Consider the following 19478-nt stretch of genomic DNA (forward strand, 5'->3'; position numbering starts at 1 on the left):
TAGGCAGTATGGTGGTTACTGTTTTGCCATTCTTTCGGACTGACCTCCATCCTTGTGCTTCTTGTTAGACTGACTTAAATTGGATGTCAATTAGAACAACTTTCACCCAAGTGGATTTCAAATATTAAGAGGCTCCTTTTCAACTCCAGTTGTTAGGATTTCCTTAACACAACTTGGAAACTATTTTGACAAGCATTGCATTGTGATTAGTTCATTGATGAAAGTTGTCCCCTCCCCTTCTTCTTGGGGATTGGCTATGGTGGTTAAAAAAAAAAAAGAGGAGAGAAATGGGGTTTGCTTGATGACTTTCGACAACTGTGTCCATTTCCATATCAACCATGGTTACAAATGACAAACCTTTAATTCTGTAAAGAATTGGGAGCTTGCTGCTCTGATCCTCACTCTCTTTCCCAGGTGTTCTAAACTTCCATGCGCTTTCATTGTCCAAGGTCACTTTATTCCTCTGAGAATATTTTATTCTTTGCTTTTTTTTGATAGTCAACTTTGGCTTCTTTGGCTCCATTATCTTCTTTCTAACAGTTCTTTAAATTGTAGTGTTTTTTTTTTTATTTGTCTTTTCTTATTCTTTTCTTTTCTTTCTTTCTTTTTTTTTTTGGTACTGGGGATGGAGCTCAGAGGCATTCTACCCCCAAGTTACACTCCCTACCCTATCCTTTATTCTTTTTTTTTTTCTTTCTTTTTTCGGTACTGGGAATGGAATCCAAGGGATTCTACCTCCGAGCTACACCCCCAACCCCATTTTTTATTCTTTTTTTAGAATAGGGTCTCACTGAGTTGCAGAGGGCCTCACTCAGTAGCTGAGGCTGTCCTCAAACCGAGACTCTTCTGTCTCAGCCTCCCAGATGCTAGGATTACGAGCTTGCACCACCATTCCCGGCCCTTTATTCTTTATTTTGAAATATTCTTTATTTTGAACTCACTGAGTTCCAAAGGGCCTCACTAAGTAGCTGAGGCTGGCCAAGAACCATGATCCTCCTGTGTCAGCCTCCCAAATGCTGGGATTATAAGAGTGCACCACCACACCCAGTTTACATTGTAGCATTTTTTGAGCCACTGTTTCTGTCTCATTCATTTCCCATTTTCTTAAGGCATTGACTTTTCCTCTTTCCAAAGCTGACATTTTCTGGTATACCTGCAGCTCTTACTCATCTCATCCTTTCTTCTCCCAATAACTTTTTCTTACAGATATTCCTGTTTTGGGACGAGCCTTCAACACACACAAACTCAGACAAATTTTTCAACTCTTTCTTTCCTCCTCCTTAGACTCTTGGGAAATTGTGTTTGGTCAGTTTTCCTCTAGTGAAGGAAGGGAGAGCCTTATGAACACCTTGTGGCTTGGGTCACCTTCTTCTTACCTATGTTTTCTTAGTACAACTGCCTCTTCTTCCCCTGTTAAAATTGATCTGAAGAACATCACGGAGGCATTTAGTAATTAACATAATGCAGTAGTGTTCTTCGTTCATGTTTTCTCTCCTAAATCAGCTATCTGACTTAGATCACTGCATTTTCTTGGCATTTTCTTCTTATTTTATTGTGACCTGGGGGCCCCCTTTATTAACTTATTTTCCAGGTGCTGTGAAGTCTTCTATTTATACTCTTCTTCAGAGAATGATATGATAGTTACGTTTTAAATTATTACTTCCACCTTTTCTTGTTAAAAAAATCTTGAAAAAATAATGTTTATTAAGTTCATTAAAAGTGGCTTTTAAGTTGATACTTTGAAATCTCCTATGCACTTTGATAATTTGTATCACCTTAAACATTTGTGCCCAAACTGGAGAAGTTTTAATGACTCATTTCTAAGTTTTAATTATCTGATGCTAATCTAATATTTTGGGTCATTCATGATGAAGGTTAAATTTAACCTTTTCATCAATGTAGGTGTGGGGAGTAGACACTCATAAGAATAGGTATGGGGAGGATGGTCTGATTTTCATTGCTCTACTTTTTTTTTGTGGTTCCGGGGATGGAACCCAGGGGCATTCTACCTCCGAGCTACACCCCCAGACCTATTTTTAGTCTTTATTTTTGAAACAGGGTCTCATTGAGATGGGAAGGGCCTCACTAAGTAGCTGAGGCTGTCCGCAAACTGCCATCCTCCGGTCTCTGCCTCCCGAATGCTGGGATTACAAGTGTGCGCAACCATGCTCGACTCATCACTCTACTTTTAAACAGGAAAATGTCGGTTTGCCATGGGAGGACATGCATAGCCAGGGGGTGACGTTAGCAGTATTAAAAGTGTATTTTAATGTCCCAGCAGATTTCTGTTGCACTTCCAGTAAAATTTATGTATTTAAAAGTTAATACTACCAGAGTGGGTTTGGTCTTTCTTTCTGACATAAAATTTAATGAGGAGTGGTCCAAGAAAGCATTCCGCATTACAAAGTGGTACGCTGTTTTTCACAGCGTTTTTCACTGTGACAGTTTCACACTGTTTTTCACATTTTTAAAGAGTTAGGAAAAATTAAAGTTTTTTCTGAAAACTAATAGTTACACACATGCACTGGTTAGATTGTTTACATGTGTTCAGTAATTGGAGAGCTAAAGCCACAGGGAACAGTTACTCACATGGCTTTTTTTTTTTTTCTTTCTCTCTTTAGTAGTAAGTTATATGACATACTCAATGCATTCTTTGCAGAGTGGTAAAAATGCAACTTCAATAAATTATAATTCTCAAGTGAATTTTCTCAATGCATGAAAACAATATGCTATGAATAATAAAAGGGGAGGGGATTTGAGAATGGAGGGTGATAATGATGAACAACATATGAGGCATTAAAGTACCCCATACCAGTAGTTGGCTGTGATTGTGTTTCTAGAAACACAAAGAGTATGTGCTACAGTTCGCAGCCGAAGTATGCATTTGGGGGCTTTGCTTTTTGACACCACCTTTGACTCTGGCTCCTGACACCAGCTGTGCATGGTGCTGCATCCTACCCTGCCCTGGCCCCAGAAGAACAGTAAGGACCTCACCTCCTGCCTGGTGCGCCTGTGGACTGGATCCGCAGCTTAGACTGCTGCCTTAGAAGGTTTACAGATAGGTGAATATAAAATATCATTTATGAGATTGAGAAGTAGAAAAGGAAGATCACTTGAGGTTATAAATATAGCCTAGTTAGAACAGAGTGCACGGAAAGGCATTTGGTATTGATATTCATTAGAAGGTCAGAAATAAACCTGTTGTCAGAGATTTCATTTGCCACGAGTGCAAATAGAGGGCGGCTGCAGTTTTTAGTGTGAAAAGTTAATGTGTACCCACATATTTTTCTTACATGCTTATGTAATTTTTTAAAGGAACTGTGAAGTAATTGGGGGGGGGGAACAATGCTTATTCAAGCAATAAAGATAAAAATCCTATAAATGTGCTGTTCTTCTTTAACTGGCAGTGAGGATTAGGCCGGGAAATAAGGTCACAGTCCTTATAACTGTCTGCGACCCCAGCAAAGTCCATGACCTACAGGAAATGCCATTTCCAATGGTATTTAGGTGTTTTTGAAGCAACAGTTTTAAAGAGTTATGGCAAATTGTAATGTTGATTGTACCATAGGTTGATTGCACTGTATTTATTTAATCTGTTATAGGCAATGAAAATAAGGTTTTTGTATGTTGGACTGCTTTTTCTAAATGGTGAATTTAAGTCACTTATTTCTTAGAGGTATCAATTTTAACTTGTATGGATACTTTTGAATGCTCCCAATAGTTTATAACCTGTTTTTATCTTGTAAATACCAACAGAAGGACCTGGTGGGGTAACCAAGAGAAAAACTAAGGCTAAAGGTATTTCCTATTAAATTAGCTGTGAGTGGATCAAGTTTAGTGCTTGAAAATGCATGATACTTTTTGGGTATGTTATGTAAATGGAGCTACTAATGCTAAATACTACTGCTTTTTGGTTTGGGTGCACCTTTGTTACAAGTAGTTTTGGTCAGGACTTCATTGAAGAATTTTCTTACTCAAACCTATAACTTTATAAAGAATTTCTTTTTATGTTATTAAAGATTTGTAACAGTCTTTAAGAACATATAACATTATCTTGTTATATTTGTTAGAATGTTTATATTAAATCTATATATATATCTTGCTACCCAAAACCTTTCTTAGTGTGACTTTATGAATTACTGTTGTAAAAGAAAGTAAATTTATTGGTGATTGCTTTTAATTTCTCCAGAAGCTCTAATGATACGATCTTAGAGCACAGTACAAGCTATTATGTTCAAATTTGTGCTTTTCAGAAAAAAAAATGAATATTTAGGTTTATAATCTGGAGCATTGTGTATGTTGGTATAGAATTTGCTGTGTTTGGTATTTTAATTCATTAAAAATTACTGTCAACTATTATATGTAGGCTAACATAAGATTTACTTCATATTCTTTGTCCTTTTCTTATTCACATATAAACATGTTCTTTAGGGAAGGGCATGGGGAAGTGCATGGTTTTCTGATTTTTTTAAAAGACTTGTGATAGTTTTCTTGTATTCAAATGCTTGGAATATTGTTTGTAGTGTATTTTTGGCGAAATATTTAATATGTAAGAGTTTCCCTGTGTGGTGTGTAGAGTTTTGGAATTTGTATTTTAATTATTTTTCTTTTTTGCGGTATTGGGGATTAAACCCAGGGGTATTCTACCGCTGAGCTACACCCCAGCCCTATTTTTATTCTTTATTTTGAAACAAGGTCTCACTAAATTGTGGAGGGCTTCATAAGTAGCTGAGACTGGCTACAAACCTGCAGTCCTACTGTCTTAGCCTCCCAAGTACTAGGATTACAAGCATGCACCACCAAGCCCAGCTGTATTTTAAGATAAACAAATTTTAATGTTTTAACTTTGTATTCCACCAAAATAATTCCCTGGTAGAAAAACAGAACTTTTATCATTTTATCTAGATATAAGTAATAATGAAATAAATGTCCAATAAAATATAATTTTACTTTTTGATCTAGAAAGGCAAATTAAAATTTACGCATTTAATTTCTTAAAAACACTAAGAGCTGACAACACTGCACAAGTGTTTCACTCTTACAGTGTCATCTGTTTTACTCTGCAGCCATTATTGAAGTACAAGGACTTAGTGATTCTGTATGAATTCTATTCTGTATTTTCATGGGGGTTTGCTGTTATTTTCAGGGAGAAATAAAGAATTTTCTGGTTGCTTACCAGAAATTTCAACTAAATGAAGAAACCCTCCATGATATTTTGATGATTAATCAATATTTTATTAGATGGTCTAGGAAGATACAGCACAGAAACATCTTGTAAGCTTCACAAATCTACAGCTTATTTTGAATAACCTTCTTTGCAACATGAGTCTTACATGATTTGATGGGAAAAAATTTCCATTTTATATTAGAATAAAGAGATCTTTCATTTTTTTGCCAGTACTGAAATAATTATGCAGTAAATAGGATTTCTTGATAAGAGAGCAAGAAGCTTAAATTTAAAGCTTTCACTGAAGTGTTCTATTAAGTTCTATGCAGCAAGTTGAAGGCAATATCTTTTATGAGATTTGGAGTTACTTGTGCATCCCAGTTAATTGTCTTCTCTTCCCTATGAACTGTTGGCTTGAGTCATGTTTCAATTAGCTGGGAAACATACTTAAAGGGATACCAGTTTCATAATGTTGACTATATGCATATAAGTAATTCTTTTTGCAATTCTGAATGCTACAGATTATTTTAAAGTGTCATGCATAGAATTTGTTTTGCTTATCTAAGATAATTAAGTGCTATTTACCTCTTACTTGTGCAAATTTTTCCTCAAAGACTATAAATACATTTCTTTTAAGCCCATAATGTTTGGTGCAAGCTAGAGCAAAGTAATTATGTTTGTACAAAAATATGTTATGAAAAGTTTATTCTTACATTGCCAGTGATCCTTTACTTATGTCACTATAGTTATAAAGTGTGAGCTAACCCTTTGTGTAATGTACTGCCTTTCTGGATGGATGCTCTTTAACAATATTGCATGTTAACTTCATGTTAAGACAAGTCAAACCGTATTTCAAGGTGGAAAACTATGATGGCAGGTTTCTAGAATTCTTTTTATAGCTAAAACTTTATATAAATTTGCATTGATTTTTAATCAACTTAAAAACTAGTGAATTAAACCCCATATTCTGTGTGTATTTGGGAAAGTAGATAAACAAGACACTATTTTTTTACTAAGTTGCTATCCTATGAATTAAGAGATGCCAGCAATAAACATTTTTTCCTTTGATTGGAAAACCTGAAAGTTAAAGAACCTACTAAGGAAGAGTTCAAGAAGGAAAAAGAGAAACCTGTGTCAAGGAAGGAGAGTAAGAATGAAGAGAGAAAAAAGGGGAAGAAAGAAAAGGAGGATGACCGAAAAGATAAGAAACTTGCTGACTCAGATATGAGCAGAAAAGAGTCTCCTAAGGGTAAAAAGGAGAGAGAAAAGGAGAAAGAAGACCCAAATAAAAGTGCTAAAAGTAAAGACAATAGGAAAAAAACAAATATGAAGGATATGTCTAATAAAGTGGTGTCCAGAGACAAAGATGACAGGAAGGAAAATAGAAGTCCCGCCAGGCACGCTACACCCCCGTCCAAGGGAACTAACCAGAAGAAAAAGAACTAAAGCTGGCATCCGCGTCCCGGGAAGTGGTAATGTCCTCTTCATTGCGATTGGCTGCTAAAGGGCATAGGAAATATAGTATTACTCTGGTTGGGAAGATGTACATTAGCCACTGAATGTATTATTGGTGCTCAGTAAGTAAGCTCTTTGAAATTTAAATATAGCATGTCACGCTTCTAAATTTAAAAAGATGAAGTTTGTCAAATGTTACAAAAATGTGTATGTGTAATGAACTATAATGGATTTATTAATATATTAAGTATTTTCACTGGAGGTAGACAAATAAGAATATTAAGATGTTAAGTAGTGTTTATGAGTTATGTCACTACATAACTCCCCAGTAAGCTAAGATCTCAGCTCTAGGGGGAAGTTATTCTTTTTCTCTTCACCCTTTGTTTTCTGCCCTCCTTCCCCTTCTTCCTCCCCATGTTTTTTCTTTTTATTTCTTTTTCTCTTTCTTTTTCTTTTTCTTGCCTCTTTTTGCTTCCCCTACCCCTCAACAATTCTGTGGGCCTCTTCCTAGGTTCATGTACCACGTCCCTCCCAAGTCCTCCTTCTATAAGACCTTCTCCTCCCATGCCAGTTCCAGAGGTTACCCTTTTTTCAGCTTCTTTCCTTCTTCTCCTCTTCCTTTTCTGCTGTCTTCTCCCTCATTCTTTTGCCTTTTCCTTTATCTCCATCCTCTCTTCTCCCTGCCTTCTCACTTCCAACCCCCCTTCAACCACTTCTCTCACCTGATACCTCTCCCCCTTCTATTGTCCAACAAATGCTTTGTGTTTTGCCCTTTTGCAATAGATCTTTCTGCATGCTATGGATAGAGTCATAACAAAAGAGAGAATTTATTTTAGAAGAGTAATTTTAGAACACTTATTTATGATACTTTTATCAGAATAGTTATTAAAAAGAGTTTACTACTTATTTCACATTATTTGTTACTTTTGTAACAAATGTTTTGGATGTTTTTGATTATTTTGGTCAATGGCACATGTTTTTAATATCTAATATATCATAATCATTTGCCATTTCTAAAGAATTGGAAATTTTAGATCAGAGTTTAGCCCATCAGAAGACATGAAATAAAATGAAATTTTAATATGAAATGCATTTCTACAAATAGTGTGTAATATTCTGTGTATGAATTTTTAAGTCAATAATTTTGATTACCACTTTAAGGCTGGGGTATAGCTCATTGGTAGAGTGCTTACCTAACATACTCGGGACTGCAGGTTGGATCTCAGCACTGGAAAGAATGATAGTACTGATTGAAAAATCTATCCTGATAGCAGAATCAAAAGTGCCATCAAAAAGAATTTATTTATTTTTATTTTATTTATTTATTTATTTATTTATTTTTGGTGGTGCTGGGGTTCCTGAAGCCCGTCTACCTCCGGGCTACACTCCCAGACCTATTTTTACATTTTTATTTGGAAACAGGGTCTCCTAAGCCAGCACACATGGCTGTCTTCGAACCTGCACGATCCTCCTGTCTCTGCCTCCCAAGTGCAGGGATTACAAGCGTGCGCCACCACGCCCGGCAGAATTTATTTTTTAAATGATGTCTTTTCTATGTAGAGTTAAAATAGATATTTTTGGTTCAACTAAAAATACTTCAAACCAGATACGAGTAAATTTGTGTAAGTGTATAAAAAATTCTGTACTTTTTTATATGTCAGCAGCTTTTACTATTTAAAAAACACTTCAACATTTAGTTGAGATAAATTCCAACTTACATAATAGAATTATACAGCAAATAGAAAATAATGCATTATCTTTATCTAATCCAATACTATTTTTTCCGTGGCTAAAAAGTTAGGGCCAACAAAATTGTAACATATAATAACTTTGAGTTTCCTGTGTTGACTAGTCAGGATTTTGCTGTTGTTTTTATAGATTACTAGAACACAGTAAGCCAAAAGGGCAGTTTTATGGCTCCTTAGTTATCAAGTGAAGGGCCCTGGTTTCAGGTGAATAGATGCCTACCTCAAAACTATAATCAGAGCACTGCCTCTTCCTTTTTTCCAAATCACAGCCCTGTTGGTTTCTACCTGGCTTTATTGCATATGGAGATGCTTGATGAACATGACAGGCTCTGAATGCATCTTTCTAGTTTCTAGGATGGATCTGGGAGAAAAGTCCTTGGGAGAATTCAAGGTGGCCTGGTTAGGTCTGGTGACCATCTGTGACCTCCATGTAGCTGGGAACTCTTCTTTTAAGTTCCTCCTCTTGGACTTGGTCCTGTGCACAAAGCCTTGGAGTGGGGAATGAGTGGGTCCCACCCAAGCTGCTTGAAATATTCCCTACAGGTAAGGGGTATCTGAAACCAGAAGGGGGAGGCTCCCATTGAGAACTGGACAGAGAAGCAAAATAGTTATATAGCATTTGTAAAACCTCCACAGTTTTCAAATTATATACTGATACTAGAGCTTGCTACTGAGATAAATAAATTTGTTTAAAGTTATATGTAAAATTTTAAGTGATATTTTATCTACAAGGGATTTTTTTTTTCTTACAAGGGATTTTTTCCCTCCCGTGTAGAAGGGTAGGAAATTACTGCATTTAGTGAGGGCATTTTAATAATCTTTATTTTTTTTTTGAAGTTCAGTGGCAGTGGGGTATAAAGTACATAAATGGTAATTCTACACAAAGGAGTGAAACATTTTTGGAATAATTTGATCATCAGAAGTATACAATCATTATCTGTTGCTGTTTAGTAAAGTGCTTTGAAATGTTTAGTTCTATTTAACCATCAGCTAGAGAATTAAAATTGCATATAGCTGACAGTAGAAGGTTGAAAAAGTATCTTCAACAAATGCTATAACCCTGTCTCACCCTTAAAAATAATCAAAACATCTCTAAAACCTTAACAACGATTTCAAAAGTGCTTGTGAACTGGGACTTGATTTCTCTCTTTTCTCTCCTTTAGTAAATAAAGGCTTCAACTCAGTTTTATTGAAATTGAGGTCAACTGTATTAGCATTTATGCATAACTAAGAAACTGTATAAAGGTTAAACTTATACTTTTAGCCTCACTTTTACTTGCTCTTTTATTTAGTAAGTAGTTTTTTTCTATGTATCTCCTTATATTGTTATCTAAGGATAATTAAAACCAGAATGGTTACCCTTAGAAAAAAGTCAGCTACAGGGATGACAATGTAATAGTTTTAAGTAGCTAAAAATCAGAAGACACTTGGGGGAATGTCAAAAAAGTGAAAATTAAATGCTAAGGACACAAGTTTTGCCATATCCCTAACAAAACTTTTATTTATATTGCCTATAGCATACGTGATACTTAGGATTTTTAAAAGTGACATTATTGGCATAATTTTTCTTAAGCTCTGTGTTGATGGCATTTTATATTTGAGTAATGCATCACCCTAAAGATGTTCAGTTTTACAAAAATATTTGAGAGCCTTTGAGTTTTTCTAAGTATCTTCTATCTTTATCAAAATAATTTTCTTTTGAGCCACTTATCATTGTATTTTTTCCTTGCTTAGGACATATGAATTCTGTATTTCACTTGTTCAGTGGCTTTGTTTGTAGATTTTCATTATTTGTAACATCACTTCTAACCAACTTCTTGAGATTTTTTTAAATATAATATTTCTAGTTTTACTCTATAAGTGATTTGCATTGTGTATAATTGATCCTCTGGACACTTCTTAATGAGGGAGAGATAGGTAAATAAATGGATATGACTCAGGAAGCCCATCTGCTTAAGCTCCTCTAGGGGATTGCTTGAGTTGATTCTAAAAGTGCTTCGTTCATTGAGGATATTTTATATTTGTATGGCCTCTTTATGCAGCTTTTAAACTTACGCAGCTCTCATCATGATTTCTTGAATAATAAGGAGTCTATAGGTACTTTCATTGAAAAAGAGAGAGGAGGAGTAATCACATGTGATTTTTAAATTTTAAATATGCTACGTTGACTGTAAAGTAGCCATATTCCATGAAATGGATCTAGTGACTTGAGCTATGTCTTCTGAGTTTGGTTGGTCTCCCTTTTTCCTCAGCCTTTCTGTCTCCTACTAATGCCCACTGGTAACAGTGGGGATCCTGGAACCATCTCCCATGGATACTGAGGGGTGAATTCAATTCTTAAGAAAAGTGAATCCTTTGTGTTCATCCAGAGTGACCCATGTCCCAGGCCCTTTCCCACACTCACTCCTGGCTTATATCTCTTCTGCCATATAGGCTGCCATGTTTCCTACACCATGTGTATATGCCACTGAGGAATTTTACCCTTGCTGTTCCCTTTACCCAGAGAGTTCCCCAGTGTAGCGCTCATGGCCTGAACCCCTGACTTCCTTCAGAAGTTTATTGAAATGTTCTCAATGAGGCCTTTCTCTGCTCATTTATCATAAACTCCCCTGCCTCTCTAATGCCTGGCCTTCCCTGCCCATGGCTTTCCTATTCCTTTTATTCCTAACCGATAGACCCTAAATGGCTCGCATTTCTTAAGTTTTTACCTACTTCCTCCCCTGGAAAATATGTATCTTACATATTCATTTACTATAGAAATAAAGTATCTTGCATTAATAGGTACTAAATATCTATTGAGCAAATGAATGCGACATGCAACTCAATAAGTTTACAATTATCACATATATATGGAAAAATGTATTTGTGAGATGAAGTGTATTCTGATTAGATATAGTTGGGAAGTTGTGAATAAAGTAAGCAAATACTGGAGCAGCATAGTAATACTGGATGACCAAGATTGCTTTGTTGAATGGTTAAAGCAGTGACTTCATTTATTTTTATAGCTTCTTCCATTTTTAATTAAAATTGGAGAGACAATTATATTGTTATTAAATGCAGATCATTAACAACTTGATGAACCTACAAAACTAAAAACAAGGTATGTTTTAAGGGAATTGATTGATTCTCCAAATCATATTATAGCTACCATGGTGGTCTTACACATTGAAACTTAGATAAGGACCATAAAGTAGTCATGGTCATCCTGTTCCTCTTGCCAGCTTAGGAATAGAAGTGGGTCCTGATTTGACTATGAAGTCTGAAAAGGTGGAATGCTGGGGACTTCTAAGGATTCCTCAAGCCTAAGAAAGAAGCAGAGGGAGAAGTGGTCCTTTTGCTCCTGGATGTCATCTTATCTGAAGGAAGCTTGCAGCTGGGGAGCACTCATTGCTGGCCTGAGGATGGAGCCCATTCACAGGGCAGCCAGCCTGCTGTGTTCTTATTAAGTGAGATGGTAAATCTCCTTGCTCAAGCTGTTGTGAGTTGGTGTTTTATATGTGCACCCAGGAATATGAAAATTGATACAAAATGTAACTTGAATATTTATTACAGTGCACCTGGCCATTTGTACTTCCTAATAAATATATTTTGAAAACCTTTCCTTTGACTCTGAGTTGATCTTATATCTTACTTATGGTTTTTGTTTTATTAACTTTTCTCAAGTCTTTACAAGCCAAAAAGAATTTATGTGGCAAAATTGGTGAGGGGGACAGTTTAAAAAGCTTGTAGGGCTAATTCTTCCCTGTGGGTTGTCATAATAATATCAGTCTAGAACTTAAAAGTAAAATGTATTTTTATCCATTTTTGAAGTTTGTAGTTGTCTAAAAAGGAGATGTATTGCAATTATCTTTAGCCTCTTTGACTTTTCCAATAGTTTTTATTTTTGTGCTGATTTCAAAATGCTCTAGAGGAAACTGACCAGATATTAGTAAGTTTATAATTCAGCTATCTCTTTGGATTAGTATATAAAAATACTTCATATCATAGTATTTTCTTCTGTTAATCTACTTTTGTTTTCTCTTGTTATGTTCTTCCATGTGTCACCATTTCCATTTTAAGACAAAAACCTCTGAACTGAGTTTTTAAAGAATGCTGACTCTTAGAGACATTGTATGTCTGAATATTGAATAAAGAATATTCTAGTGCTTTTGGACACTTAATATTCCAATTTTTCAAATTCAATGAGAATGTGGTTTTTCCAGCAGTTTAAATATTTTTTTCTGGTACTGGAGTGGAACCCAGGGATACTCTACCTCCGAGCTATACCCCCAACCCTCTTTTCATTCTTTATTTTTAAACAGGATCTCAGTAAGTATCTGAGGCTCACCATAAACCTTTGATCCTCCTGTCTCAGCCTGCCAAATGCTGGGATGACAAGCCTGTGCCAGAGGCTAATCTTTTATCTTTTTTTGGGGGGGGGGGGCTGGGGTTGGAACCCAAGTGCATTGGACCTCCGAGCTATATCCCCAGCCCTGTTTTTTTTTATTCTTTAATTTGAAACAAGTTTCACTAAGTTGCAGAGGGCCTCACTAAGTAGCTGAGGCTGTCTGTGAACCACGATCCTCTGGTCTCAGCCTCCCAAATGCTGGGATTACAACCGTGTGCCACCATGCCTGACAATCTTCATCTTTTGATGAGGAATATTTTGTTATTTATTGCACCATGGATTGCAGTCTGAAACCTACTGCATGTGTGGTTAATGAAGGATGACACTGACTTTTTTATCCAGATTGAGTACTTTGAAGTAATTATTCCAGCATGACAGATAAGAACTGAGGCCATCTAAAGAGCATGAGACCTATGGTGCAGAAATGTAGATAGGAGCAGAGATAGGAATCTCTGGAGAACGCATGGTAGGAAGATGGATGTGAACACGATCCTAGCTCTCTAGCCCTCAGCCACTGCAGTGTGGTGAAGGAGCCATGGCCCTGCCCAGAGTCTCTAGCCATTTAAACTAGGTGTGTCCGGTTCTCTAGCAAGTTGTCTGGAGCAGTTGCTCACTGTCAGGTCTTGGCTGAGGTGCTGAGATTGCAGAGATCAGTTACACAATTCTAAAGGTTCTTAAGTTTTTCCCATTCATTCGGCAGAACTTGGCAATGAATAGTCCCATTCACCGTTTAGAGTTTTAAGACTGGATTATTTAAATGTGAAGGAGCAGAACAGGTTTCAGCTCTGTTTTTAGATTTGAAATGTGATGTGTTTCCAGAGGCCTTTGTCCCTAGTTCCTACTTATAGAAGTTGAAGTATAATTATGACTTGTGGGTGTTTATGTGTATTCACAGAAGACAACTAAATGTGTTGGTGTTTGTGTTACGGGCATTTGGTTTTGTGTGGACATGATGTTGGAAATAAGCAGGTAGCGGCAATTTGAGTGATGAGTGAGTTTGACTATTTCTACTTCAGTCAGTGTCTCTGTAAGATGTGAAAGGAAGCTGGCAGCGTGTTTTTGTCAGTGAGAAAAAAAGTGAAAAGATAGAAAAGAGATAATAAACGAGTACAAGACAGTGAAATGAGGATTTTTCCAGACTCTAATAATAAGTGCACATTAAGAGCTGTACAAAGGTGCTTAAGATTAGAAAGCCACTTGCTAACACTGCCCCTACCCTTTCACTGCAGAGAGCAGCCTGCACATTGAGCTTCCTGGGGACAGCATTTGATGTGAGAGCCCAGGACTCAGGAAACAAAATCAGGCTCTTGGACCCAGTTTAGTTTTTCTAAATAGTCATTTTAGTTGAGGGTATGTTTTAATGTTCCACATGTAAAATATCAAATAACCTAATAATTAGATTTTTTGACTGGCATTGCCTTTAATGTCAGTTTAAATGTTCTCATGCCTTATTTTCTTTAGGATTTCTAAAAAAGAAATGTTTTTCTCTATCCTTTAGCTTTAAAAATAGTATAATTACTTGTACTTGTATTTAAAAATAGTATAATTACTTGTAGATGTAAGCTTGAGAAAACCGTAAATAGTGGGTTATGCATAATTTTCCTTTTAACTATTTGTAGTTGTTAAAAGAATAAATAATTGCATAAGTCAACATTTGACATCACATGAGAAAGGGGAAAGTCAAGTACATCTTAGTTGTCCCTGTGCTCAGTTCGGAGCTCAGGACCTACGAAGTAATGGTCACCGATGGTCTTGGACTCATATACTTCTTTTGGCAGGTTTAGACATGAATTTATGTTTGAAGGATTAGATTGAACAATTTTTTTGTTTTATCATATTTTAAATGAAAGGCTTAGAGACAGAGGTAGTAAAGGGCTATATGAATGTAAAAGACAAACCATGTATTCACTTTTTAGGCATGTAATATTGGAAACTGAATTACTTGAAGTACTGATTAAATGTTTTGAGAGTATTATTTTCCCAATTTACTATGTCAAAAAAATTTTTAAAAGCCTAAGTTAACTTTGTGAATAAAAAATGCAGGACTTAAAGACAGATCTGCCTCAGAGCCAACTTTCCCAGCAGAGGAGACTGAGCCACAGGCTGAGCTGGAGGAACAGGCTCCCCTAGGGGCAGGTAAGTTGTCTCTAGGTCTCAGCAGGGTACACCTACCCTGACAGACATCTGTTTTTGCAGTTTGTAGAATCTTTTCTTACCCATAATTTGTTTTTCATTGTTCATAAAATAATGAACTTTCCTGAAATTTTTTCTGAAACTTTATAATAACCTTATATTTTCTAGTGAAGTTTTACACAAGATAGTTTATTTGTTTATTTATTTATTTATTTATTCATTTATTTATTTTTGGTGGTACGGAGGGGTGGACCCCAGAGGCTTTCAACCTCCAGACTATTTGGAAACAGGGTCTCACTAAGTTGCTGAGAGCCTCACTAAGTAGCTGAGGCTGGCTTCGAACCTGTGTGATCCTCCTGTCTCAGCCTCCCAAGCGTGGGGATTACAAGCATGCACCACCATACCCAGTGATAGTTTTAATTTTTTATACCAAGAATCTAAGGCAGACAGTTGTTGACTGCCTGGGGTCACACAATTAGGAACAAGAGGAACCGAATGTTGTGTGATTCCAATTCCAGTACTACTGTACCATCTTCCACTGAAAGTAAAAGCATACACTTACTATACACCAGGGTCATCATTATTTGCCACAGGATTAAGCAAAGCACGACTAATGTATTTAGGTAGAATGTCCTTGGGTTCAATCCCCAGTAACACACACACACACACACACACACACACACACACACACAGACTTTCCAGACACCCTTATGATCTTCTGTGGAAACTGTTTTCTATCTACGTGGATTCATAGATCAAGTCAGATTAAATTTATATAGTCATCAAAAAGCATCTGTATGATCCATAAGTTTGGAAATCTTGAAATATTTCAATAAATTAGGTAATGCAATTTTAATCTATTACTATCATTTTCTACTTATATATTTATTATAACATACTATTTAGCTTTAAGAAATTTGGTTTTATTCTGCCACCTATTGAAAGTATTAGGTATGACACCATTTATTTACTGGCAACTTAAGTACTGGATTCAGAGTACTGAATAATATTTTATTTTCTTTCCCTTTTAATGTTTTTATAAACTTTATTTTTTATTTAATTCCCAATCCCAGGAGAATTTACTCTCTTCGTCCTGTTAAATTTTAGAATTTAAATTATTTGGACTTAATAGTTCAAGTTTGCTTGGTACTAAATGAACTTAAAAATTGAGGTATCTTATAATTTTTTTTTTTTTAGTAGTATAGGAGATTAAGCTTGGGCATTATATCTCTGAACTATACCCTAGCCACATTTTATTTTTATTTTGTAATAGGCCATCCCTAAGTTGTCAGAGGTGGCCTCAAACCTCCAGTTCTCCTGTCTCTGATTATCAGGTACTAGAAATACAAGTGTACATCACCATGCCTGATAAATCATTTTTTATAAAAGTAGTACCTATCCTAAAGTGTTGTGGCATTTTCTTTCCACTTTATTTTCTGTTAATATCACTATTTACAAATTATATATAACTGATTTCTGTCATTCATTGATTATTTATTGCACCATATCCATCTCAAGTTCTTGGCAGTATTTGGTTTGTTTTAAATGTTACCTTCTCAACCTTTCTTCTGCTCAGTCCTTAATTTGTTTTTCTTCTCTGACTCCATCCTCCTCTTCTATAGATAAATTTTCATAACTCCCATAAAGTACAATAAAAGCCCCTAAAGCTCTCTTGACCTTCTCTGCCATCTAATTCTCATTTTACTATAATGGCTTTGAAAGAACAGTTTATAACTGTTTTTTTTTATTTTTTTCTTTGATCTAGTACAGTTTAGCTTTTGCCTCTACTAACTCTCTCAAAAAGAGAGCAAAAACATTTATAAAACCATGAAAAACTGAAATGGCATAGTACAGTCAAAGTTCAGTGCTCCTGCTGGTAGTGGGGAATCCTGTGTGAGGACCCAGTCATGCAGCTCTTGCATTCTGTTTTCTAGCTCATATTTTCACTGATTAGGGCCAAGGATGACATTATAGGGTGTTGTGAACCCGCAGAGTGCATCAGCCGCACTTCCAACAGTTCATAGTGTGTTAGCTTTGACTGGTGCTCTCAACAGCTGTGAGACTGGGAATCTAGATAGGCAGCTGTCAGCAAGAAGAGAGAGGATGAGGGGAGAAGGGAGATTAGAGACTCTTCTGTTTACACCAGAACACACACACACACACACAAATATGTGTGTATGTATGTGTGTATGTATATATATATGGCCTTTGAAATATAAACATCTATAAAAATGCAAGACATTTAATATAAATGCTTTAGATATGCTTTTGTTAAGTGATTAGCATAGTAGATGTTATTTTTAGACTTTTTCTCTGCCTAAAGTTCAAATTAACTTACTCTATTTTTGTCATTAAAGATTACCTCTTGCCATAACTAATGAAATTGGCATTATTCCTTTTTTATACTTTTATTAGTATAATGTAATCAAACATCAGAATGAGATTTAAAGTGATACATATGCACATATTGCTTGGTGTATTTCCCTCTGTATACCGGTCCCTTTCCTTCCCTCCCTCCTCATATATGTGAGATTGGTAGTGAAATCTTGTATGGATAGAACCTTACTTGAATTGTTCCTTTTCTCAGCATTTATTTTTCCCTCCTCTTCTCCTTCACCCAATCCCCTTCCACTATTTTACTGTTTTCTCTCCTCATTTGACTAGTGTCTTTTACTTCCTTTTATGTTACAGCTTTCACATATTAGAGAAGTATATGACCCTTGGCTTTCTGAGATTGGCTGACCTTGCTTAATATAATATTCTCTAGAGCCATTCATTTTTTAAAAAATCATATAATTTTATTCTAAACATAATGGCTGAGTAAATTCCATTGTGTGTATTTATTGTCTACAATTTCATTATTCACTCATTCTGTTGATGAACACCACAGTTTGTTTCATAATTTGGCTATTGTGCATTTTGCTAATTAAACATGGGTATGTATGCATTACCATAGTGTTCTAATGTCAGTTCCTTTGAAAAGGTACTGAGTAGTTTGTCTGCATTATATGGTGGTTCTATTCCTAGTCTTCCGAGGAACTTCCATATGGATCTCCCAAGTGGTTGTACTAATTTACCAACAGTGTCTAAGAGTCCCTACTTCCCCACATCTTTGTCACTGACTGCCATTATTTCACATGACAGCATTTATGATACCAAGATCAAGTCTAATGCTACTTTTATTAACTGAACATAAAAGATCTTTGTTAGACTGAAAATTAATAACAATGCCCATGTGGTGAGTTTATTGTGTTTTTTTTTTATGTGATGTTCAGTAACTGATAATCCAGTAAGTACCACAGGGTTGTCAGAATGTCATTAATAATGTTCACTTTTGTGTCGGGCATGGTGGCACATGCCTATAATCCCAGTACTTGGAAGACTTGTGACAGGAGGATCACAGGTTCAAGGCCAGCCTTAGCAACTTAGGTTCTCAGCAACTTAGGCCCTACTTCAAAAAAAAAAAAATAAAATAAAATAAATGGGGTTAGGGATATATCTTAGAGGTAGAGACTTATGGATATCTGGAGGTGGTTGGCCAACCATGGTCTCTTGGACCTTCACTACAGGGTGTCCTTCCCTCAACTGTCTGAGAAAGCAGTGGTTGACCATATTCTTTAATCTATGTTGATTTGTATCTCCCACATTTTATCCTTATTTCCCATATTTTCCTTTACGAAAACCTTGACTTACTTTACTTTATTCTGTCATTAATACGGATTTTGTTAATTAGATACCAAAGTCCTTTTGCTTTGTGCAGCTTTTTAAAGAGAAAAAATATCTATGCTTGAATTTTTTTTTAAAGATCCTTTTGAAAGCTTTTTAACATTTATATCTATTGACAAAATAAAACCATGTTTGCCAACATAGGAAGAAAAGTGGTAAGCTGATAAGAAAGCTTTGCATATTTGCTTAGCCAAATATTTTCTTTTTAATACAGACTGCACAGATAGCATATTTGAATATTACTTTTTCTCATTAATGCTTAAATATTTTCTACTTAGTGATGTTTTGTAATTATTTTAGAATACCAGAATATCAAAGATGAAGTAAAGGAACAAATTCAGTCTCTTCTCCATGAAACAGTACACACAGAACATGGTATGAATTAAAATCTGTTTTGTCGTGAGTTACAAAACTAATGTTTTTATAAAATTACTTGCACATTAAGATTTGAATGTTAACTTTATGTCTGGGTTTTAAAATTTTTTATCCCAAGTTATTAAAAATAATATTATTTTGAAATAACACTAAACATATTTGCCACACTTATTTGTGAAGGATGTACTGCAGATGTCTTATAAAAAAAGAGTAGTGAGGATAAGTAAATGAAGACCAATGATCCATCAAGAATAGACAGGAAGAGCCGAGTGGAGGGAAAGAGAACAAAGCAAGTTGTAAGGATACCCATGAGCTACTATCAACCCTGATGGCCAGAGCAAAACAGGAGAAACTTGTAATTATGTAGGTCATATTACCAGATAAGATAAAAACATGCTATCTACTTAACGAATATAAAATGTTCTCCTAGTACTTAAATCTAAAATAATGTTCTCCCAGTACTTAAATCTAAAATATTTATCGTGAA

At 35.6% G+C, this 19478-nt stretch overlaps 1 protein-coding gene across 4 annotated transcripts in view; it reads left to right on the forward strand.

The window, feature by feature from the left end:
- The window catches only part of ASPH (aspartate beta-hydroxylase), a gene marked incomplete at both ends in the record, with an annotated part of 234514 nt that overhangs the window by 57902 nt on the left and 157134 nt on the right, over positions 1-19478 (forward strand). For 2 of the 4 annotated variants that reach the window (XM_080693660.1, XM_080693661.1), the window contains 2 exons: positions 14801-14893; positions 18917-18991. The exons of the other annotated variants lie outside the window; for them this stretch is intronic. In XM_080693660.1, the coding sequence (XP_080549786.1) occupies positions 14801-14893; positions 18917-18991 (168 nt within the window). The remainder of the gene's footprint in view (positions 1-14800; positions 14894-18916; positions 18992-19478) is intronic. 4 annotated transcript variants of the gene reach the window in all.

The sequence above is a fragment of the Muscardinus avellanarius genome (assembly GCF_963383645.1).
Source record: "Muscardinus avellanarius genome assembly, chromosome: 4".
NCBI lineage: Eukaryota > Metazoa > Chordata > Mammalia > Rodentia > Gliridae > Muscardinus > Muscardinus avellanarius.